This window comes from Aethina tumida, chromosome 2 (assembly GCF_024364675.1).
Source record: "Aethina tumida isolate Nest 87 chromosome 2, icAetTumi1.1, whole genome shotgun sequence".
NCBI lineage: Eukaryota > Metazoa > Arthropoda > Insecta > Coleoptera > Nitidulidae > Aethina > Aethina tumida.
Window position 1 is genome coordinate 26,560 of NC_065436.1, and position 24,488 is coordinate 51,047.

Consider the following 24,488-nt stretch of genomic DNA (forward strand, 5'->3'; position numbering starts at 1 on the left):
CAAAAAAACTCAAATATCTCGCCTACTTTGTGTTTTATTTAAATGAGTCGTCGTAGCAAATTATAATTACATAATGCATAATGCAACAAGTGTTCCAAATAAAATAACTATTTCAATTATTGGACCAATTAAATGGCGATAAAATCACTGAAGCATACAGGAATAACAAGAGTCGGCTTGTTAGCTTCGTTATCGTGATATTTAACATCTGATTTATCGCCGTCGTTGTTATGTTGATGGGATTTTTGAATGGGCGAAGATGATGCAGAAGGAGCATTAGTAGTACTATGTGGTGCGTAGGTGGGTGTGGTCTTCGTCTGGTGACGCAACGGCGACCTAGGATGAACAGACGGGACGAAGGAAGAAGGAAGAGAGAGCGACAGAGACGGCGAAAAGTGAATCTTGAATGGGCGACGAACGTGAATCGTTGACCTTTCTTCATCTGAACTCGGCTGCTCAGCTGATGAACTGATCAATCAACGACTGATGGTCGCGATCGTAATAACAACACCACTCACACTCTCTTCGTTTTTCCATTTACGTACGGCGGAGGGTCGGTCCAAGAGCCCAATTCCTATGGCAACCGTAGAATGGCAGAATGGCAGAATGGCAGAATGGCGGAACGGCAGAATTGCGTAGAATGGTGCGGTGCAAGACCCACGGCACTCGTTCTCGGTGGTCGCGGCGGGTGAAAGTTCTCGGCAGGCAAAGTGCACAGCAAGAGAGGCAAAGTCGGGGCGAGCGAGCAAGAAAGAGGCGACGGCAAACGGCAAAACGCCGTCTGGACCGGATCGGATCGGACCGGAGTCCGGTCAGTAGCACACGAACGGTCAACCACATCAGAAGAGCAGCACGTCGCTGTCCGCGCTCTCCTCCTTTTCAGCGAAACCGAAAACGAGAACGGAGCAACAGGTGCCTGCCTGTCTGTCTGTCCGTCTGTCCGTCTGTCTGTTTGTGGATCTGGTGCGCGCCGGCCTTCCGGACCATCCGAAAGATGAGAGGTGCCGAGCGGTGCCTGCTCATTCTGAGCGTCGCGACGCTTTCGTTGAGTGCAGACGCCGTTTCGTCGAGATTGCCCCGAACGAGTGCGGGTCAGTTGGCGGCCGCGGCGGCGGCTCAGAACAAAACAGTTTACCAATTGAGGAATACGAACGGAGTCGGGGGCAGTGCCACCACGCCACCCGCCAACGGGACTACCAACAAGACGCTGCACTCCACTGTGGGACCGCCGCCGGGCCGAGGGGCCAGCAACAGAGTACGGTGTGTACCACACTCTTTTCTCAACTCACAATAAATCGAAGAATTGCCATAAACCAACTTTCCGACTTTAAGATTATTCTCTTTTGTTATTATATAAATTGCACATTATATGCTTTATGACACGAATGCATTCTGAACAACATATGTAACACAAGTCAAAAATAAATATATTTTTAACAGTAACTTCAAAATAAACAATAATAACAATAACAAAAATAATAGACGAATGTAGAAAATAATAGAAATACATGTAATGTTCAGAAAATGTTGGTTATTAAGATTGAAATCGTATGATAAAAATTTGAAAACAATGTCCAAATTATTATTTGATTAATATCACACATGGAAATATTTAAATTAGTGTGATTGATCAATTAAGAGAGATAGACATTTTATGTGGACAATAAAACAATGCATATGATTGTTGCTTATCTTATAAAATTAATTACAATTAGACAATTTTAATTAGCGATAAGATCGCTGCCTGAATTGTGAATTGATTTTGAAAATAAAAAATCAACAATTAAAAGTATGAGGATGAATATTCATAATTTATGAGAGAAACCTCAGTGAGTGCAACGATAGAGTAGGAATGAAACCCGAATTACATATTCCATAGTAAGCACTTCCTTTTTCTGCTGTGCTTCGCCACCCAAACAATTAATTTAATTATTTTTTTCTCTTAATTTCATTAATTACCATTCAAGTCGTGACTAATTACACAGTTATTATTGTTTGTGGAGATCACACGATCCGATAACTGTGCAGCCAACCAACCAACGAATGAACTAAATAACTGACTTTACACACACAAATTGCTTTCTTAAATATTTATTTATGACTCTGACAAAAGTAATTTTGAAGTGTTTCATAGTGCTCACTTTGAAATCAACTTTTAACATGCGCTTTCTCAATTTAATTCTTTTCGCATCAAACAATATCATATATTTTATTGATCACGTTTCATGTGTGATTTTGAAAGCACACTCGTGTATTGACTAATTACAACGATTAAATTTATTGAGAAATTAAACTAATTAGTTTCATCAAATTAACACTTTGGCATCTTTCAATGGAAACTAATGGAACTTGTTGCCGACCTTTTAAAGGTTGGTTTACATTTCAATTAAAAAATGACAACATTGATAAGAAATAGTGTTTCGAAAGAGTAAATTTGAAATGACCACATCAAAACATATTAAATTTCATTGCGACCGAAATAAATTTCTACTCGCGCAACAATTTTAATGTATTCAATGCGGTTTCTGTGTTAATATCATCATTATATAATTATCACATCTCATGTCGTTTAAACAGTGAGAAAAACAAAAGTAAACATACTACAATTAATACATATATAAGTATCATTGAATTTATGCAAAATACGTTTTTAAATCGAGTGATCCGTTCAATTGTTTTATCATTAATCGAATCCCTCTTACGCAACTTACGCACTTTGTATGTTTGTTATTTTTTTGGAAAACAAATAAATTGTTGCCGCGAACAAAGTTAGGCAAAATAGCAAATGCAAAAGGCAATTTAGATTGGTTGACTTGTCTAACAATCAGACAAGACAAGACAATGACCGAATTGCACAACAATAAAGGCAACTCTGAAGAGGGAATTACCTAACAATATAATTCCCAACAACGTCGATACCTAAAAGATTATCTATCTTCATTTGAGTATTTGCTACTTGTCAACAACTCGTCTCGACTCGATAAATATTAATAAATAGTTGGATTAGACCGTGTAAAAGTGTCCACATAATTAAAAATTCCTTCGTCGTTCAGTAATTTGAGTAATTAATTTTAATTGTTAACTGAAGAACGATCGTTAAAGAGTTAAACCCGTTTTAGCAACGTTCGAAAGGTAATGTGTCGAATAAATGTCACATTTTATTGTTTTCGAGTGAACGAAACAAACTAATAATAGAATAATTGTCGGTTTTCCATAAAAATAAGAGAACGGCAAACTAACTAACGGCTAAACGGTGATTGTTTCGTTCGAAAAACAACGAACAATAAACAAACCGTTTGTAAATCGTGTATCCTGTCTGTATGTCGAAATTCCCAATTTCTCGTTCCACAATCGGAGAGATATTAATTAGTGGTTGGTATTAATTGTTGCTGCGTTACTGCTCCGCAAATAAATAAATTTCTGGACAATCGATTAACATAATTAAGTCGGGCTTAATAATCACATTTCCGATTAAACGGCGGTGATAATGAAAGAGGAATTACATAATCCACATCCACATTTACCGAACGAATACGTTACATACTACATAACCGTTCGTTATGCGACTTGTCGGACTAATTACAAACCCGCTTTTCACTTTCGATTTCTGCTGATTTATTTCGAATATTCGTTCAGTCGGTCGCGATCTGAAAAACTATTCCACTTCGTATTTCGCCGTTCGGTGAGACACGAGCTGAAAGAGAATTTACGTCCGGACTCATTTTATCTACCCACACTCCACTCTCGACATAATGGACAATTGTCCAACGTTTCAATTTCAACGCTGCTCTAATGCTTTGAATCCTTTTTCACTTTCTTTCCGATTCTGTTACAAGAGAAGAAGACCAATAAAAGAGTACCAATTGGCCGATGAATTGTAACCCATTCCATCCGGCACGGACGTACATAAAGTTGAGCGAACTGATTTCGGGTTCGGGATTGTGAGTGGTGGAAATGAAAGAAAGACAATGAACGTTTTTGAACTGATTTATCTCGTTAATTTCGTACACCTGCGACCTGTTAACCTTCTCAACAAGGCTGTTCGTTCCACCGTTCCACCGTTCCACCGTCAAACTCTTGATCGGCGGATATTCGAATATCCGTCCAGAAAAGTCGACTCCACCATCAACATTATCGCAAACAATCGATTTAACAACTTAAAAAAACTAAACGCTCTCTAATAATATGGTCTCTTGGCTTTGGGCGATTCAACCCAGTTGGATCATTTGTGTAGCCTTGTCCGTTTCCTGAAATTGAGCCATTTTTTTATTACGTTTATTTGTTGTCCAACTGGTTCCTATTGAAATAGAATTCCATCTGAATACATTGCAATATTTCGACATTTCTGTGTTTATTGAATTGATTAATGGAATGAATGCTCATTTTAGAGTAAGACTAAATCTTATTAGGTTCATTACTCGTTACTCGTTAGTCATAATTAAATCACGAATGTTTTCACAATCGACGCAATCAAAAGATTCTTCAGTTTAGAGATCGCAATTTGCACAATGAAGTAATGAAAATAAGAAAAATGTGGAATATGACATCAAAATGGTGAGTAATTAATATGTTTGTAATTTGCCTTGAATGTGCACATAAACCACCGTGGCCTAGATCTTACAATACTTACTTTTAATATCTTTCAAATCTGAAATTAATACAACAACCAATAATTGATTGATAGATAACTTTCCGATAGTATCTCAACGACCGCGTAAACTTTAACCATTTTTAACCGATTCCTTCAACATTCACGTTCGTCTCCAAATTAAATCGATCTAATCGTTCAATTGCTGATTAAATCACTTTACATACATTGAATACACTGAATCGATTTGAATTGATTAAAGTTTAACATGAAATTACTGTTTATATTATTTATTATAATTGAATACATTTCAACTAGATTTTTTTAGATAAAAAAGGATAATTATGTCTGTGACTAAAAATTATACGGTGTCACAATTCACGTATCCGTATATTTCACGGAATATGGAAATTCCTGCGACACATAAACAAATAATGATTTGCGTAATTTACATAACTATTTTCGAAATTTTAATTATCAAAGTAATGTGAATGTTTTATTTGTGCTCAAGGCTATTTACTTTGGAATTTTCAGCCAAATTGTGTTCATTTATTTGGCATTAGGCCATTAGAGTTATCAGTGGCCGACACAATACGTCGGCACAAATAAATTGCTATAATTTAGATTAAAAGAATAACAATTTTAAAGAGTAAAGTTTGAGTGTTAATTAAGTCGAAACGGGGAACAAATTGTTATGTGTGAAAATGACTTTCATTCAGATATTCAGCCATGAACTTTTCTAATTTTTACAACGGATAAAAGTATGTTTTGCCAATTATGTAATGAAACTATTCACAATATTCAAGTTGCAAAATAAGAGATATAATTGCACCGATATAAAACAACGACATACTATATTAAAAATTGGGTTAACATATCAATGTAATTTAATTCATTCATTTCTGATATAATTTGACAATCTTCAAGTTTCAAACGTACAAACTAATTCGCAAAAAATTATAAATCACACAACAATTTAATGGTGATAAATTTGGTTAAATAAATAGCAGTGTGTTCGTGAAATGTTAACGATACGAAATTTTGTAATTTCCCATTAAACTGTTTTAATATAATTTACGAGCTTGCAAAAATTAAAATGATCGTTCTCCACAAATCAACCAATCAAACAAAAATCTAAGAAATTATGTTAAAATTATAAAAAATAATTTAATCAGTCAAGTGTGCTTTTATTTGAAATTAACCTTGAAACGTAAAACAATTTTTAAACTTTGCATTATAAAAGTAGATCAAAATGTAAATTTTCGTTAAATTTTAAATAAAAATCTCATTAAAACTGTGATCATTAAATTGGAGAATTAATTTAATCTGACGACAATAAATTTATTTATTATCTATTAGTTTTGCTCATGAATTTCATCAGATTATTCAAATATTGGTATTTTAAATATTTTTAACAAATAATGAGTAAATAAATGGTTGAATTAAATAATTGAAAGTTTAAAATAAATACCAAGAGATTGTATGTAGTATCAGAAATTACCAAGGGTAAAATATAAAATGTTAAACCGTTAAATTTTAGACTTAAACATGTTAATTGCATAAAACATTTGTAGAATATTTCATCACGAATAATGAAAATATTATTTTACAATAGAAAAAATGTGATTATCTGAAGAAACTGAAATGAAATTTATGCAGATGGAAACGGATACAGAGAGGTTTATGAAAGACACGAAAGGTTCTACAATAAAAATAACAATAATAATAAATCATATTTATAACAATTTTTTCGATCTCACCTTGATTTTTTATATCTCTCAAATCGTGATTTATTTAATATATTGTGTACGATTGATTCTGTTCAAAAACTGGAAATAGGCAAAATATTAATAATCGAAGGTAATAAATAGATGATAAATGTGCGTGTGTTTGATCTAAAAAACATTAGATCGATTATGTCACATCGAAACAAGTCGTACGTATCGTGGTACCGTGGTTCACATATGTTAAACTGAACCGATCTCAGAAAACCGGAACAGATTTTTATCTCTGATTGATGGCGTTCACTTCCTCATAATATTATTACATACATAACTAACCTGATCGTATCTCCATCTCGAAATTCTTCTTTACAAGATTAATTTGTTTAAACTGTATATGTGGTAAATATTAATTATCATTTTAAATTTTATTATTAATACTCGTTAATTCTTTATATTTCTGATTCAAATTGTATCAAAATGAAATTTCCTTCAACTTTTTAAATATATTTCTTTTTATGAATCAATATTTAAATTTATGCTTCACTATTTGATATATAAAGAGACATGTTTTGTTTTGCAATACGTAGTAAAATAGTAATATTTAATTAGTAAATGATTTATACATTTCAATTCGGTCATAGACAGTGATGTGATGTATGAACATGAAGGTCGGATTTATGAGTAATATTTCCTCTTTAATTATTACCTTAAGAGTAAGTATACCTATTTTATGAACTTAATGACTCGTTGAATGTTGGAAAATGATGCACTCTTCTGTTTCTAGGTTACTTGCTCATAATACTCATCTAAATGTTAAAATATATCTCTTCATCTTTACTATTTTAGTGAGAAAAAGTAAATATGTATGTAATTAGTTTTTGAACATGCGAACAGTGTGTTTTAGCCTTGATATTAGCTCAGTTCATGTTAAACTTCAATTAAATAATATTTTTCTAATAAAACAGTCTGCTTCAACCCCTTTACCCATTTTACACAGTTTCATTACTGATAGTGTGTAATTTACTTTCGGAATCACGATCAGCATCATCATTATCATCATTCATTTACGTATCTCTATTTCATGTACCGTAAAAGTAGAAAGAATTACAAAAATTATTCGTTGTGTTTCATAATTCAGTCGGTTTGTTCATCTCTGTGGGAGATAGAAATCTAACTAATTACAGTAAAAGTGAATTTCATATTTTTCCAAATAGCGTTCCTCGATTGAACTTATATAATTTTAGTACGTGCCATAAATGAGTTTACGAGTTTGTTTAAAGTGCAAATTTGGCAATTGCTCTCAGAGTCGAATAAAACGGAAAAAGAAATGAGCGGAGGAAAGAGAGGAATGTGGCAAAGTAAAATAATTGAAATAGCTGCGGGGCAGGTAAATATCGCAATTGAAATAATTATAGCAGGTCGTTTGGTCGTTTGGTCGTTTGGCCGTTGTGCGGCACATGTTCAACTTGCACAATATTAACTATATGAATTTCACGATTATTTTTTTTCTTCTTTTCTTCTCTTTTCTGAAATAACCGCGAGTCCTTTCACTTTCCAGTCCAGTCCGCGTTTTGAATCGGTGTCAAACGGCCCGATTCTCTGTGCTGCGTTTTGGTCTGTCTCTCTTCAATACGGTACCATTACTATCTATGGAAACCGAACCGATATTTATCTATTTCGCACGATTTATTTATTAATCGCCATTCCGTTCTTATCTCGGATCTCGCTCGTTCTCCCGTTTAACCCGCTTCATTAATTAATTATTTTATTTCACTTATTAACTGCGTTTTTGATTCGAGTTGTAATTCATTTAGGTCTTATAGAAGATATAATTAAGATGTTGATAAACTTAAAATTATAAAACAATTTGCAATATGTTTCCAGAAGATGCTGAACGAAAATGATACATAATAGAAAAAGTTTAAAGGAACAAGTACTTTATTATTCTTATTTTAATTTGATAATTATAAAAGGAAAATGACGTTTTATTTTAACATATAAGATTCATTTATGCATTTTATGGATTCTGTTTATTTTTATTTCCATTTCTGTTTGTTTTCTTTAATTCGCTCAATTAAAGTTTGAAATGAACGATGTAATGAAATGTACGAACCTAATTTTATTGGATATGCAAAGTCGCGTGCAATTACGAGGTGAACAATTATAATAATTATTGAAATTCTCGTCGTTCGATTACGAAATAAATGGCGATTGGAGTAAAACCATTCCGTAATGTTTGCACAATCAAGGTTCACTGACTGACTGGCTCAATATTTAGTATTTCAATCCTTCTTTCTGTCCCTGATTTTGCCTTTTATTTCACTTCCAAACTGGTTTATATCGCACCGATCACACCAACCACTCTTTTCATTCTAATGTTGATTTTTTCTCTGTTAAAGTAAATCAATACTTTTCATAGAAAATATTTTATTATTGATAAAATAGGAATAAATTATTTCTTTTGTCACTGTATCTTTTTTAAGCCAACATAAAATTTAATTTATTAATGATGACAATAAATTATCGAGAGATTAATTAATTTATTGGCTCATTAACAGTCAAAACAAGGAACACCAAAAAAGAAAGAAAGTGTTCGATAAATTTCAAGTGACACTTTTCTGTTTGTCGGAAATAAATAATGAAATTTTATTATTAGAATTTACTTTTTTGAAATCGATAGAAAATTTAATAGAAAGTATTACATAACATTTCCCAATAAATTCGACAGATAATTAACATTTCTTTTACATTAGTAATTAATAATTTGTAATTTCAGTTCATAAGTTTGATGATGAACGTTGTTATTGAAAATGTTTGTCAAATTAAATTCACTGTGAAACCGCTGTGAACGATTAATTTTGGAAAATTTTCACCTGTCGAATAAAATAATGATTCGATTGGGCAATCGAAATCGATAATACGTTTAAATGTCACAGTTGTTAATTACTGATCGATTCAGTTTCTATTTTGTTTGTTTTGTTCTAAAATAGAGAGAGAGAGAGATTTTTCTCACGAGAATTAACATAAATAAAAGAGTGTGGTTGTCCAGTCAAAAAAGTGAATCAATGGAAATCGATTTAGTTATGCAGAGCGATTGGATATTAAGTCATTTGGCACGTTGTTCAGAGCTGTTGATCGTTTGTTATTCAGTGTTGTAGAATACAAAGTGTAACAGAATCGTACCGATTGTTTTCAGCTGTCAAGGTCGCTTCAATTTATTGTGCGGCGTTTGTTCCTTTTAACACCCACAATTTCATTGTTTTCCCATTTTTATTTGTTTTATTTTGTTTTTAATTTGCGCATCTGGAAGAGAAGAATTGGAGAATGAATGAAGAATTGAAGGTCCCGATTGAGACCACCAATTATCGCGCGTCCTTACGATTCTTTCGATGATGTTTATCGTTTAAATATCGCATTGTATTCAGCCAATCTCAATATCTGAGTGTTTTCGTTTTAATGCGTTGCTTACAATTGATGATATCACCATCAACGAACTCATGGATATCTCTAATTAGCCGTTTAATTATGAATACGTTCATTTCCTCGACGTAATAAATAAACAAACCATTTATTTGTAATGCGTTATGTGTTGCTGTTACAATTATTATTCAAATTAATATGTTCGTTATTCTCACGCGCGTTCCATCTAATAATTGTGCATTGAACACGGAAAAATTCTCATTACTGTTTATTCTTATTAACTAATTAAATTGCATCACTGTTATTGAGCAATTCCATTTTTAATGCTTCAACATTTGACATTAAAACCTAAAACAAATAGAAGAGATAAATTTGTTTTTTAATAGTTTCCAGGAGGAAATAACATCACACAATTTACACACATATACATTTTATGAGTCGATGTTCGAATGGAACAACTTTATTAATTAAGTATACGTTTTATGGGCTGTTTTACAACATAATTTTCAAAAATTAATCACCATTTCAATACGAATATGAATAAAACAATGTTTTCTTCATTTTACGACCGTTTTAAAACGCACACATTTCCTCTTTTTCTCTTTCCCCTCCGATCCTTATTATTCTAATGTCTGTTTATTATTTATTTTTCCTCAATTCGACTTTTCATGGATTCAATTTCTATTTCGTGTGCAATTCTGTTACATACATACATACATGTACTTTCCAATTCTTCAATTTATGTTAGTTGACTTGTAGATATACATTATTGCCATATGAATTTAACTGAATTATGCAACAGCGAATGTTTATTTTGGTCAAAACATTGAAAAATTTCATTCGAATCGTATTAGATTAGAAATTTGATCAGTAAGCAGACTCTCCCTCAGATGGGCACTGTGGTTGTGGTTTGATCAGAGGGATCGGTTGGTCGTTGGTCGGTTGGTCGGTTGGTCGGTCTGTTGGTCTGTTGGTCTGTCGGTCAGTTACATAACCGGCCGGATCGGACCAAATACGGACACACGACTGAAAACTTTCTTCGTCAAAAAATGCGTATGTGCTCTTGTTCCTGTGTCTCGACAAACACACAACTAAACCCGTTTGTCACAGAAAACGAAAAACTTTTCTGCTTTCAAAGAATCGGTCACATTTCAATGTGCACTGTCCAATTGTTACGCGTATGTAACGCAATTGATCTGAATGCTTTCTATCGCAATTAACAAATCGGATTGATTAAATTTGATTATGAGAAGGAGAACAATAAGCGAGACGCATAAATTACACAAGGAAAAAAGGCGAAACGAAAGAAAAAGTCGATCGATCGATCGGTGAAAGTTCCTGTTTTTATGGAGCCGAACAAAGGGATAATTAATAAGTATTAAGAATAAGTGTGAACGAAACGGTTATGATATTCTATACAGAGAACCACACAACAAATAAGGAACGTGTGGCACATTGTTTCGACTGGTTTTTTCTTTCCGAAACAGAAAGTCGCCGATACAAATAAGGGTCGGACATACACACCACAATTATCTATTCATTTTTCTAAAATCTACATATGTATATAGAATAGTTAACAGTATTTTAGATCACACAATGTTCAGCATGATGTAAGAACAATTTCAATTCCTGCAAGTAACGAACGGTGAACGTTGGATAACGTACAGTTATGTAAAATAGTTATGATAATAAAATAAGGTGGGATCAAGTTCATTGCTGACCAATATAAATTTAATCCTCTTCATTATGTTCGTTTAAATTGATAATAATTCGGTGTTGCAACTGAGATTATTTAACTTGGTATTTAACGTAGTTGTGGCACTTATAGACGAATATGTAAATTTAAACGTGTAAATATTCAGTCTAAACTGCTGAACGCGTTACATAATACATATTACATGGACGGGTAATATTACATTTTTAACGTAATAACTAAATAAACATTGGACATCAAGTGTAATCTATTTGGTTAATAAAAGAAAACGGATAATGATCGGTTACGATGAAGTATCGATGGGAAGTAAATAATTTCGCATATGGCGATCGATCGGCCGAAGATCGATCGATCGATCGAATGAGCAATCTTAATAATAAAAGGTAAAAGTTGCGCAAAACGTTGTTGCTATGACCTTAAATGTATATGCGGAAAATTGTTCTCTTCATTTCATCTCAGCGCGGTTCTCTTTTATTCGAAGCATTACCCACAAATTGAGACTAATCGAAAACCGAACAGTAACAAATACTCTTTATTTAATTTTGAATTATTGCTACCCAAATATGCAAATCCAAATGTTTAAATTAATTATTCCCCGATTTAAATATTTTATGACCAATTTAATCAATTTGAACTTTTTGAGAAAACTATAAACCAACCAAGTTCTAAATAACGTTTACAATATTTTTTCTGATTTTGTTTTAAGGTGAGTGCCATCGATTTTTTCTTCAAACATGTTTGGATTAGGTAAGTATAATTAAATGAGGTCGTAAGAAAGATGTTAATTAAATGAGGCATAAAATATTGAACCGAATAGTAACAAGAAAGATTACTCACTTAGATTAATGAATAAACAATTTTATTAAGTATGCACAATTTCACGCACCAATTATAACACAACATTTCCTCATTACAATTGTCTAAATTGTTGAACGTCATTCGAATGAATAAACATTCTTTCAAACTAGATTAATTAAGCGATCAATCTGTTTTAAAAAACATTATTTAAATTATTGAAATCAATGATATTTTGGTAAAATCCATTTGGAGCACATTAATAATCGTACAAGTTCCGTCATCATCATATAAAGTCAATTGTCATTAAAATATAAATACCATTATTATTTTGAGAATCTTTATTATAATCGAAATAAAAAAATATAAATGTCTTTAGGTTTGATACGAGGAAGTAATTATGTCTGGGTCTATTGTACTTGTGTCCCACACTTGAGTTCAACTTTCTAACAAACTTTTAATGACCCACGAATTCAATTAAAATTTTAACCTTCCGTCTTTACAAATTTAAGTATAAATTATATAAATGAATTTCCCAATACTCCCAACTACCAAAATATACTTGATATTCCTTTTCCTAATCATAAGACGGTTCAGGAGTCAAAGAATTGGTCGCAGTCGCATTCCATTTAGATTTGAAGAGCATCAGTATTTTAAAATGCGGCATCGTTTTACTAAAGTTGGAGAGATGATCTTGACTAGTTCAAATAAGATAGGAGAGAATCGATAAAAACGTCTAAATTGGGAATAATCTTGTAATGTTTGAACCATGTGTTCGATGAACGTTATTAGATTAATAATTAGCGGATCGGATTTGCAACACACACACACACACACGGAGACCGAATTATGCAACAGTTGGAGTAGAGTTTGTTGGTCCCATAAATCATTGTGGTAATCAAGGTTGAAATGAAACAGACAATCGCCGCGGCAATTGGTCCAATGGACGCATTGTCTTATCTATCTAAAATATCTATTTCTTTATTATCATTTGGACGAGTATTAAGTTTTAGTTGGCTCAGATCAGGATGTGAATAGAAAAAAGATACGAATTAACGGGAGAAGTAAACGTTCTTGTGAAGGTCGTATTATATGCAAATCGGCAATCACTTGAAACACGGGTGGAGTGTTGAAAATGGACGGGCAAATTAAATACTAGTAACCCACATACCAACAATCAAACAACTACCATTTAACATTATCGATTTGTGCCAACAATTCTGGACATTTGCTTATTTTTTAAACAAATGGTTAACTTTAGAATTTACAGTGGTATGTGAAATACTGTTCCAAATATATCTCATCCAAATTCACAATTGTTTATTACATAAAAGCAATTCAATTAACTAACAAATGTTTTTGATTGACCAACCAACAACATCTTATGGTATTGGAACACAATGAGTGTCAGTTTCACAAAGAACAAAAAACTATCATTTACTGAAAGAAATCGAAATTACATGTTTTTTTTTTCATCTCACACGATACGGGAAGTTGGCAAATGTGCGAGTTTGATTTATTATTGATCGGTTATTGATCGTTATTATGTAATTTTCAATTATGTGTTTCGTTGTTGATATACTGTTTAAAAATTTAAGAATCGTTAAGTAAAAAAATGTGATTATTTAATTGCACAACATATCCATTAGAAAAAACAATGAGTTCATATCTGATGGAGTAATTTAATAACATAATATGTAGTTTATTTTGATTACAGGTGTGATTTTTAAACCAAAAGTGGAGCACGTGCTTTTTTTAGGAACAATTAAGTCGCCTTGAAAGAAATAAAAAAAAACGAAAGTCACCATAAATTATTTGTAATTTAATATTAATTTGAAAAGTAATAAATGAAGCTTAAAGTTAAAGAATATTAACAATTTGAATAATAATAAATTATTGAAAAATTTTAAAATATTATTGAACCACACCACTTCAAATTGAATAATTAACAAATAATAAATATAATTAAAGAAACACGTATTCAACTAAAAGAAACAATAAAATAATAGAATAAAAGTTAAGTATCACACTATATACAATTAGTGAAAAAGTCGAATATTAGTCTCAAGTTATTTTAATAATTAGTTTCAATTTTAAACAGAATTTATGAGAAAAGATATTAGTTTGGTTTTAATTTAATTTAGTAATAATTTATAGGCGATTTCCCTTTTCAAAGTAACATAACGATAGCCAAGATAAAATAATTAGTAAAGCAGGAAATTATTCATTTCCATCATTTAAAACTGTTACTGTTTTGACATCTAAACCTGATAATTTTCTAATCATTCAAACTTAATTAGTTTCTGTTAAGTAATATTCTATTCAATGTTTCCTTATTAAATATTTCAAATTTTCTTCAACGATTATTAATTAAGAATGGAAGAATCATTTACTTTTTTGAATAGAAATAACTGATTGCAATTTTGGAATGGTCAACGAACGCGACTAAATAAAATGAATAAATACGTAAATGTGAAATGTAAATGTATGTTAATTCGTTCGTGAAATATTAATAACGAACAACAGAAGATGAAGAGAGAATCGCTACAAATATAAATAAATAAATAAATTAAATAAATAAATAAATAAATAAACCTTGACATTGCCATTTGTTATTATTGTTGCTGTCTCCGCAGCGACGTAAAACCCGTGTAAAACATCTCATAAACCATATTTCAATCTTTTTTATTTTCACCTGTTCCAACTCCCGTATTTCGTTTATGCTAATTCACTAATTAAATCGCTCATTTTCAAATAAAAACTTAACTATACATTCCCATTAATTATGAGAGTTTATTCAACTTTGAATTCGTCCCGTGTTAAGGTGGTTTGTTAATTATACCGACGAAAGAAAGAAAATTGAATAATTTTATTGTTACTTTCCGTTTTCTAGTGAATATTTCAAGTATTATTACCTAAACGTTGATATTTGTAAATGGGACTTTCTTTGACATTTAACTTGGTCGGTTACATAAAATTTATACAATTCTAAAACAAAAATGAGAATAGAACTAGAAAACATCTCTCCGAAAGGAAAAATAAACACAAATTTTGATAATTATCCGTAATTTAAAGGATGCATTCCTCATTGAGTGTGAATATTATCATTAAAAACGATGGAATAATAATAAGAAACGGTGTAGGTACCGTTGGTTGGTTGGTAAAACTCGTTTTTAGAAACGCCGTAAAAAATGACTCGATCTTCAGATAAAAAATGATCATCTCCGTTTGTTTTTGTACAATCAAAAGCGCCGTCGAAAACGAAAGAGGCAACTGTTAACTGTTCTCACAATCCATAAAAAGAAACGAGAATTGATTTCATTGATACGCTGCTGTTGCTGCTGCTGCTGTTAATGCCGACAGACCGAAGACGCTCATCTCCACCTTTCCAAATCTCCTTTTTCGATTCGGAAAAGTTTTATTCTAAATTACAATTAAAAACAACACTTATATATCGCATAATTTAAAATTATCAGTAATGTATAAAATAAGTAAAATCCTTAATTTAGTTATATGTTTTTAGTTAATCATTAATTATCATTATTACAGATGGTATTGAGAACCCATTCTTCTTTCAAATATATCAATAATCTATACTCTTAAAATCGAAAAAGATCGTGTAAGTGAGTGAATGAGTGAGAACAATAAATAATAAAAAAGTGATCAGACGAATGAACGTTAGTTGAATGTTAAAAAAGTGAATGGATGAATTATCTAAATTACAATCAGACGGTTGTGCACCTGTACGAATAAAGTGTACACTTTAAATTGACCTAGACCTAAAAAATTCTGCCAAATTCGAACCATACTCGTGTCAATCCTTTTATTTTGCTTTGTTGCTTTTAATTCTAAACATTAAAATAACAATACAATTTAATTTGTCAAAGATAATGATTAATATATGTATATATTTTATTATAGGATAATATTTTGAAATTTACTTTTATTAGTAACAATAACCACATAGCTTTTGTTGTTGTTGAACGTTATTAGCAATATTTAAAATATTGTTATACTGAAAGAGTAAAAAAGAATCAAACCAATTATTAGTTTGTTGTTGTTGTTATCCTTAGTGGTGACCTTAAAAAAGGCGTGTCCCTATTAATAAAATTAAATTACAACGTGTCTTGTCTGTTTACTGAAATTTGTTTTTATTTTAACCCTGTAAAACAACAAAATTTAATTATGAAATATTAATATTACTGCCACATTATAATGTGTCGAATATTTAAATGGATTTTACTTTGATAAATTTATACCTTTTCTATTTCCAAATCATACATATTTTTTATCTCTGCATTGAATAAAACTTAATAAAAGCTATTAATTTGAATTGACGAAATGTAAAACAGCTACCAGAGTTACTACATTATCTGCCGACATTTGTTTATGTATTTTTAACAGCACTAATCCGAAAGATTAACGGCATTAACAATTCAAATGATCATAATAATAGTTTGAAGAAACAAGGTCGCCAATTCGTCTTTTCCGTTCGACGAATACGAAATTTTTCCCAAACAAAAAAAGGAGAAAGAGAAAAAGGCGCGGTTCGATCCATTTTGCATCCATTGTCAAACAATGTCACCAACCACTCCCAAAACTGTACAACTCTGTTTTAAATATGAGATTTTTCAATTTTTATGAATATTTATGTTGTCGAATCGATTGTCATTACAAAGTATAATTCAACTTTTGTTTAACACCAAAATTTGCATACGATACTTTCGTTCGTTATAATTTCTAATTTTTCCCATCTTGTAGTTCAGAGAAATTGCCACAAACTAAGTACCCAAAACTGATGCATAAACTTATGTTACTTCGAATATTACTCGTGAAAATTAACGACCATTCTTTACGTCACTGAACTTTTTCTAAAACAATTTCGAAACACCTTCAAAGAATTACTGAAATGTGTGAGTTTATTTTTTGTTAGTGATTTTTGACATTTACAAAACAAGATCAAGTCTATTTTTATCGACGCAGCGTAGGTCTGAACCACGCAGATTAACTAGTTCCAGTTTCAGTTCCTTATGTTTAATTGTGAAGGTCACTTGTTGAAAAAAGAAGCTGATTTTTAAAGGAAACAACTTCAAGAACCGAGTCGAGTCGAACAGTTGCAAAATCTCACGTGAACGAATGAACGGGCGACCGGCGACGGCGTCAACCTTGCATATATCACTTGCTTGTTTAATAAATGAAATTGTTACTTGATTAAGATTGCCGTTATGTAATCCTAATAACAGTAACAGTTCAGTTACAGTTCGATTCCTAAAACCGATACTTACTACATGAATGTTTCGCAGGGAACAATATTTGTACAACGTCTTCGAGGCGATCATCTCGACGCTGGAGACGAAACTGCAACGCATCGAAAACTTGGACAAAGCGGTGGAACATTTGATGCGTCGCGTCGAAGGTTTGGACACCAGAGTCAACAACAACATCGACAAAACGGAGTCCGTCATCTCGAAGCTGCGCAACATCGATTCCAAACTGTTTCAAAACACCAATCAACTTCCCTTCTTAACCAACACCAGGAAAAAGTCCGACTCTTTGATCGACAACGAAAATGATTCGTCCAATCTAAACAGAAAGTTGATATCTTTGGACGAAAAAGTGAGCGAAATCGACGACAAGCTCAACATTTTAAAGAACCAACTCGACAACAATTATCTGCAGAACGAGGACATAAACGTCGAGGCGAGCGAAAAGAAACCCATCAGCATGAACGTGATCGAAATCACGAAAGCCTTAAACACCGAAGTGATCAACCACGTCAGTAAGGAACTGGGCCAGCTTCGCGAGGCCACGGGCAACGTCGACAGGAAGCTGCAGTTCCACATAAATTTGGTCTCTGAAAATCTGGGCAAAGTTCTGAACATGATGACGGACGTCCACCACGCCGTTGTCGGTGACGAAAACGGTCACTTCTTCAATCGCACGTCGGCCGCCACCACAACAACCACGACTCAAAGGCCCGACGTCACTAAAAGTAACAAAATCGATGTTCTGGTGCAGCAAATGAGGCCGATCATTTCGGTTTCTGAAAAAATGGACGAAGTCTGGGATGTGGTGGTCGGTACGAAAAGTTCGGTCGACGATCTGGTACCGAAATCAGACGAACTGTTGACTCAGACGCAGCGACAGGAAAGAGCCATCGGCGAAATTCACAACGATCTTCGCACCAAAACGAACAAAATCATTGCGAATTTGGACAAAGTAGAGAAACGACTGAAGAAACAGGAGGACGATGTCGCCACCCTTGCTCAAAGACCGGTACCGGCAGATCTGCTCCTGGAAGACCCGATCGACAGAATCGAGGACTACGAAAGCACCAGGTACATTGAAGACTTCGTCACTGACACAACGTTACCGGTCGGTTTTACCACTTTGCCACCGCCGACCATAATTACCACACAACAAACGGCAACGACGATCTTGGGCAACAACAACGACACCACCAAAGTAGGAAACGCGACAGAAAAAAGAGTCGAGAAGAGAAAAGGAGGAGTGATTTTCCCAAGTGTCAAGAACAAACCGGCTCCTATTAATTCCACTTTTGTCACTGGCGATTTGTTGCCAAGTATTCGAGATGTCAAGGTGAGTTTTTCACAACTCAACGAACTATTTCAGTAAGAGCCACACGACGCAACGACGATCCGATTTAACTTTGCTAATTTCACAATTTCATTTTTTTATTATTGGACGTTTATTCGGATGATTAATTGTCGATTTCCATTGTTAAAATAACTAATGAATCTTATTGAATGCACTTCAGTGCGAATCATTTACGTAATTCGCGTCGTCTGAAACATTCCGCTTGTGTAAAACGAATAGAGTAACATTTTAAATGCTTCTTCATATTTAACCACCGTTGAGAAGACTTAAATGGAAAGTCGAATTCTCTTTTCTGTCTTCCGAGCTGCGTAATCTGTTTTAAATAGCAAAAAATCACCTCATTACTGTTAACATTTTAGATACATCGTTAATACCAGCTAAGTAACATGTTACTGGTTAAGCATAAAGAGACACACAACTTCCGTTTCTAATAAAAACATATCGAATCGGAATGGCAAACGGTCAAACGAGAATTAATTATTTAGATTTACGAGTACAATGCGAACGAGCAATCTTCAAGAAACGCACATTAGACATTAGTTCTTTTCTTCAGGTAATTTGATAATAATCTAAAAAAAGCTGAAAGGGAAAGAGATTGTTGAAGGTACGAACGAATTGGTTTTGTAGAAGGGTATTGGGAGCGAAAATGTTTTTCTTAACAAGATGTTCGTTCGTACAAGATAAGAGAGACAATCAACTTTCTTTAAGAAAAATGATTGTGTCAAGAGCTTTCGGTGCAACATCATCACATAATTATCACATTCTGTCCGAATTATTAAAAGATTATTTATTAAAAGGCAATTCGTCAATTAACGTGTTACAACCACTTTCTCTTTCTGCTCTTCGTTTCTTCGTACCGCCACAAGAATTGAACAGGTGCAATAAACAAAATATTGACGAAATATCAGTTCCAATCCCATTTTAAATGAGTTTTGGAATTGACAGAGCAAAATAGGAAATCAAACGACGAAAACTTTTCTCTTTCCCACGACAATTTGATAATAAGCTTTAATCTTTTTTCAAACGCTCAATTTTCAACAAATCAACCTTAAAAGTAATAAAAATGTTAATTTAGCAATTTCAATAAGTTAAAAATAATATATTTTATTACTATTTTAAAACCATTTCAAATTCGGACAATTGTCATTATTTCTCAATCCAAACCAATCAAATTGATGTAAAGACATAAATATTTTATGTCCAATTTAATGTTTATTACACACTAAAATAATTTCGTACGAAACAATAATACCACATCTGTTCTCCTCTGTTCTGTTCTCTTCTGTTCTTTTCTGTTGTCAAGATTCATATTAATAATTGTTATAAAAACATTAGAATTTCAAAACATTTAATCATCCTGAAAGACTTATTTCTCAAATTAGCTATAATACAACTAACAACTGTTATTTGTTATTTACGAGTGTAATAAGCGTGTGAGACGATTTATGAAATTATGGTTGACAATTAATATAAATAATTGAGCAACACTAAATTAATTTTATTTGACGTGAAAGTCCAAACATTGCATGAAGTAGGTAGATTCAATAGAGAGCTGAACAAAATATGAATATTTACTCGAACATTTGTCCACATTAAGGATTTTTCGCAACTTTATTCTGAACCTCAAAATCAATTGTAAATATTAACGAGAGACAATAAACACGTACAGATACAGATATCCGGAAAAGGACACTTTGTACCACAGATATGATGTTTAGACTTTCACATCAAATATTGGATATGTTGCATAACTAGAATATTAACTGTATCAATTATGAACTGCGTATTAATCATACTTAGCCATAAATAATGGTGCTCATTAGAAAATTGTCTTCAGGAAAATTTACCCATTACACTTTAAAATCGTTTTAAACCAACATTGTTGAAATAATTTATGTTTTCTTTTTTTAAGGGATATTCTTGTGTGGATTTATTAAACGCGGGAATGCGAAATTCCGGTGTGTATTATCTGCAAATACGAGGAACAACTTATTGGTTTTTGAAGGTTTACTGCGAGCAGGAAATTGCTGAAGGTGGATGGACTGTAAGTTTGACTCTTGAATGTTGTCTTAATCATTCACTTTTTAATCGTGATTTTTATCAATGGAAGAAAGTTTCTAAAATAAACTATTAAATTAAAAGCAATTAGGTGCCTGTATAATTGATATAATTTATCAATCGTATGAAAAGAATGGTAATTTGTTTTTGTGTGTAAATGTAAATATTGTAAATGTCACGTTTCCTCCATTAAAAAGGAAACGTAACAACGCATTTACGATTAACCTTTTCCGCATAATTTACAAACATTAACCGCACTGGGCCACGATTTTACTAATTAATATAATTGACGAAAGTTAGACAACTTTTTAAGGTGAACGAATTTAATTGATGGGTTTCAGTTCGGAGTTACGTAATTCATTGAAGTTTATTGATTTTTTCTGGTGTGAGCTAAAATTTGATTTACGTTTAATAGTCATGCGTGACCGTTTTTCTCTTTTTTAATGATTTCAGGTGATTCAAAGACGCGATGACTTCGGAAATCCGAGAGAAAACTTCAACAGGGATTGGAACGACTACAAAAACGGTTTCGGCGATCCGGCCAAAGAGTTTTGGTTGGGCAACGAAAACATCTACATGCTGACCAACAACGAGGAGTATTCGCTCAGAGTTGAACTGGAAGATTTCGAAGGGAACAAAAGGTAAGAGAGAAAAGGACTTCGCGTTCTAATTCCGCATCTACACTCGGACAATGTATAATTTATGAATGGCGGATTATAATACTGAAAACTAGGATAAGTGGACATAAAATGTGACATTATTGTTTAGTGGGGAAAGTTCGATTGCATATTAAACGCGATTTTTTCGTTTCGATCGCAACTGCAGTCAGTGGCAAGTTAGAAATCCAATGCACAATGCCTTATTCGAAACGATTCGTTCGTTCAGTACGAAGAGAGGACGACAGTTCAAAACTCACACTTTCGTCAGCCTCTCAATCAGTGCCATCGATTGACATTCAATATTTAATTATTCGGTGTCAAGTGGCTTTTTACCTTCAAAATTCCAATAAAGAATAAATACAAAGTGTGACAAGCAAATCTCAACCACTGTACAAATAATAATTAACATGAACCGAATGTTAAATACACAGAGTAACCATAATGCGTTTTCCTTTAGGATATTCACTACACCCATCTCCCACCACGAATAATAACCTTTACTGAAAAATACAAATATGTAAATGAACTTTCCTTTTTTGTCTCGACTGTTTTTGTCAAGCACACATTATGGGCAACGGAAACAAAAAGAAAAGGGAAAGAAAAAGCCTTTCTATTACAGTGTAAAGGACGTTCATCTGATATTAAGGTTGGGTTTTGTGTTTGGGCGTGTTTGTTTCTCTTCATTAGAAAGTTTTTCCATTAAAATGGCGATTTTCTTTGACACAAGTACGTATTGTACGTCCATGTGATGCGGAAGTGTAAACCTTGATCAAACACTTTTGTCAAGATCGAATCAATCCGACTCTCGCTGATAAAACAGGATCCTAATTTAGAAAATGGTGGATGCGCCAGTTCGCATTGTTTTTATCGAGTTTACTTCACTTACATGTTATTGTTACTTGAATGTTAAAGATACGCCCAATATGCACATTTCAAGATTTATTCGGAAGGGGAGTACTACAAATTGGAGATCGACGGATACGAAGGCAACGCCGGAGATTCCCTGAACGATCCTTGGTATGGAAGCAACAACAGCCCGTTTTCCACGTACAACAGGTAAACAAGCAAAAGTTGAACCGTGTATTATGTGTCGTTAAAACACCAAACAATATTTTCCAGGGATAATGACAGATCGAGCTTGAATTGCGCATCCATGTTGAAAGGTGGCTGGTGGTGGAAATCTTGCGGAAGAGGGTTGAATGGTCTTTATCTTAACGATCCTCAAGATTTAACAGCACGACAAGGTACGACACTCTCTTACTCTGTATTGTCTTAACTCTTACGTATCTAATAACGCCCAAAGGCCAAAAGTAAATGAATTAAGCAATTTTATGAATTTTTAAAGCCGACAGCGCCAACAACAAACGGTTAAGTGATCAAATGCAGTTTATCGCACGCAAATATCAAGGAAATCGTTGCGTAATTGCAATTTCGAACGGCGAACGACTGTTACACGTACTCTACTTGTTTCCAGATCAATTATAATCGCGTTGCTTTTCTTTTTTTATAGGTATAGTCTGGTTCCGTTGGAGAGGATGGGACTACACGTTGAAAAAGGCCGTCATGATGATCAAACCGAAGGGATTCGTGGTCGGTACTTAAACCATCCGACGAAAATTCCTCGTCATTTTTTAGCCAATTTATAATCACCGGTTCCGTTTCATCCCCATCATAAATATTATCGTTTGTATAAAATGCACACACATCATCAATCATTTTTTATGTATGTAATTTTGTGTATATCTGCTATGAATATTTATTTATGCATATCGCACCGTGAAATTCGCATCTTGTAAAAATTACCTCGTAAGTTATAAAAAAAAAAAAAAAAAATGTAAAGAGAAGAGGTTACAGACACACCAACAGATATCTTAAATCTTCGTCATCGTCATCTCGTTTATATAATTGAATAATACATTCGAAGAAGACATAATATGTACGTAAGAAGCCAAAGTTTTATTTTGAAATGAACGTAATTTGTGTATATTTAGATATCACATTAGTGTGTCTGTAACAATTGTTAATAACTGTTAACTTTACCACATGTATTATTAATTAGATTAGAGACGACATTATTGTTTTGCAGCAGCAGCAGTGCTTCACATTATTCGACTTATTTATTATTATATTATTATTATTATTATTATATTTTTGTAAAGAGAGAGAATATATATATTTTATATTTTTTATAAAGTTAATTTATTTATTGTTGACGGAGGCTTTTCAGTGGCAGACAGCACTACTGCTGTACAAATGTTAGGTTTACCTATGTTATCAACTTCAACAAACACTATTTTGAGGCTAGGCAATTAAAATTGCCAACAACACGTAGTAATTTAAACTATTTTACTTCTTTTGATCGCACGATTTTTTATTAGTTATAGATATAATAGAACGACTAACCACACACAAACACACCACCAAACTGCACGTATATTTTATGTTTAATATTTTACACACGTTTTACACACAAACTAACCCTGACTTAAAAGAGAACAGGAGAAAAATCCGCTGATTATAAATTGGAATGTATTTTATTTTGTGCAATTTGAACAAATTGAATTCATTCAAAACGTGCATTTGTGTAGCGAAAATGAAAAATATTTAAAATATGATAAAGAGAAGGAACTGTAAGACTGTGAAACTTATATCGGATCGGAATAAGTTTTTTGTTAGTGTAAGCCAGATAATACTTATTTGAATTTATAGGAGGAAAAGGCCAACGGGACGCGATTCGCAATTCACTCTAGATTCTGTGCCTTTTTTCCATCGTATACGGTTGTTGTAAATAATATGAGTATTTCAGAGATGTATAAATTAAATATATATTTTAATATTATAAACTAGATTTAAATGTCGATCCCCCTGAGGTCTTTTATTTTCACCCCATCACCCCATCACCCCATCCCAAA

The 24,488-nt window shown here is 32.8% G+C and overlaps 1 protein-coding gene across 2 annotated transcripts; it reads left to right on the forward strand.

The window, feature by feature from the left end:
• The first annotated feature begins 779 nt into the window (after positions 1 to 779).
• LOC109602848 (angiopoietin-2) lies at positions 780 to 24,434 on the forward strand. Of its 2 annotated transcripts, XM_049963343.1 has the most exons (8): positions 836 to 1,260; positions 12,153 to 12,193; positions 17,545 to 18,841; positions 20,772 to 20,903; positions 21,371 to 21,558; positions 22,489 to 22,632; positions 22,696 to 22,820; positions 23,087 to 24,434. In XM_049963343.1, the coding sequence occupies exons 3-8, from the start codon at positions 17,642 to 17,644 to the stop codon at positions 23,176 to 23,178; spliced, it is 1,881 nt and encodes a 626-aa protein (XP_049819300.1). In that variant the 5' UTR covers positions 836 to 1,260; positions 12,153 to 12,193; positions 17,545 to 17,641; the 3' UTR covers positions 23,179 to 24,434. The 2 variants fall into 2 exon arrangements, with proteins under 2 accessions (XP_019874859.1, XP_049819300.1); XM_020019300.2 differs by lacking the exon at positions 12,153 to 12,193 and having other exon boundaries at positions 780 to 1,260.
• The last annotated feature ends 54 nt before the right edge of the window (positions 24,435 to 24,488 follow it).

What these genes read in the sequence shown, in the direction of transcription:
- LOC109602848 (XM_020019300.2), top strand. Translation starts at nt 995, where the DNA reads ATGAGAGGTGCCGAGCGGTGCCTGCTCATTCTGAGCGTCGCGACGCTT. An exon ending in GGGGCCAGCAACAGAGTACG is followed by an intron (nt 1,261 to 17,544) that starts GTGTGTACCACA and finishes AATGTTTCGCAG; the next exon opens with GGAACAATATTTGTACAACG. An exon ending in GATTTCGAAGGGAACAAAAG is followed by an intron (nt 21,559 to 22,488) that starts GTAAGAGAGAAA and finishes TGAATGTTAAAG; the next exon opens with ATACGCCCAATATGCACATT.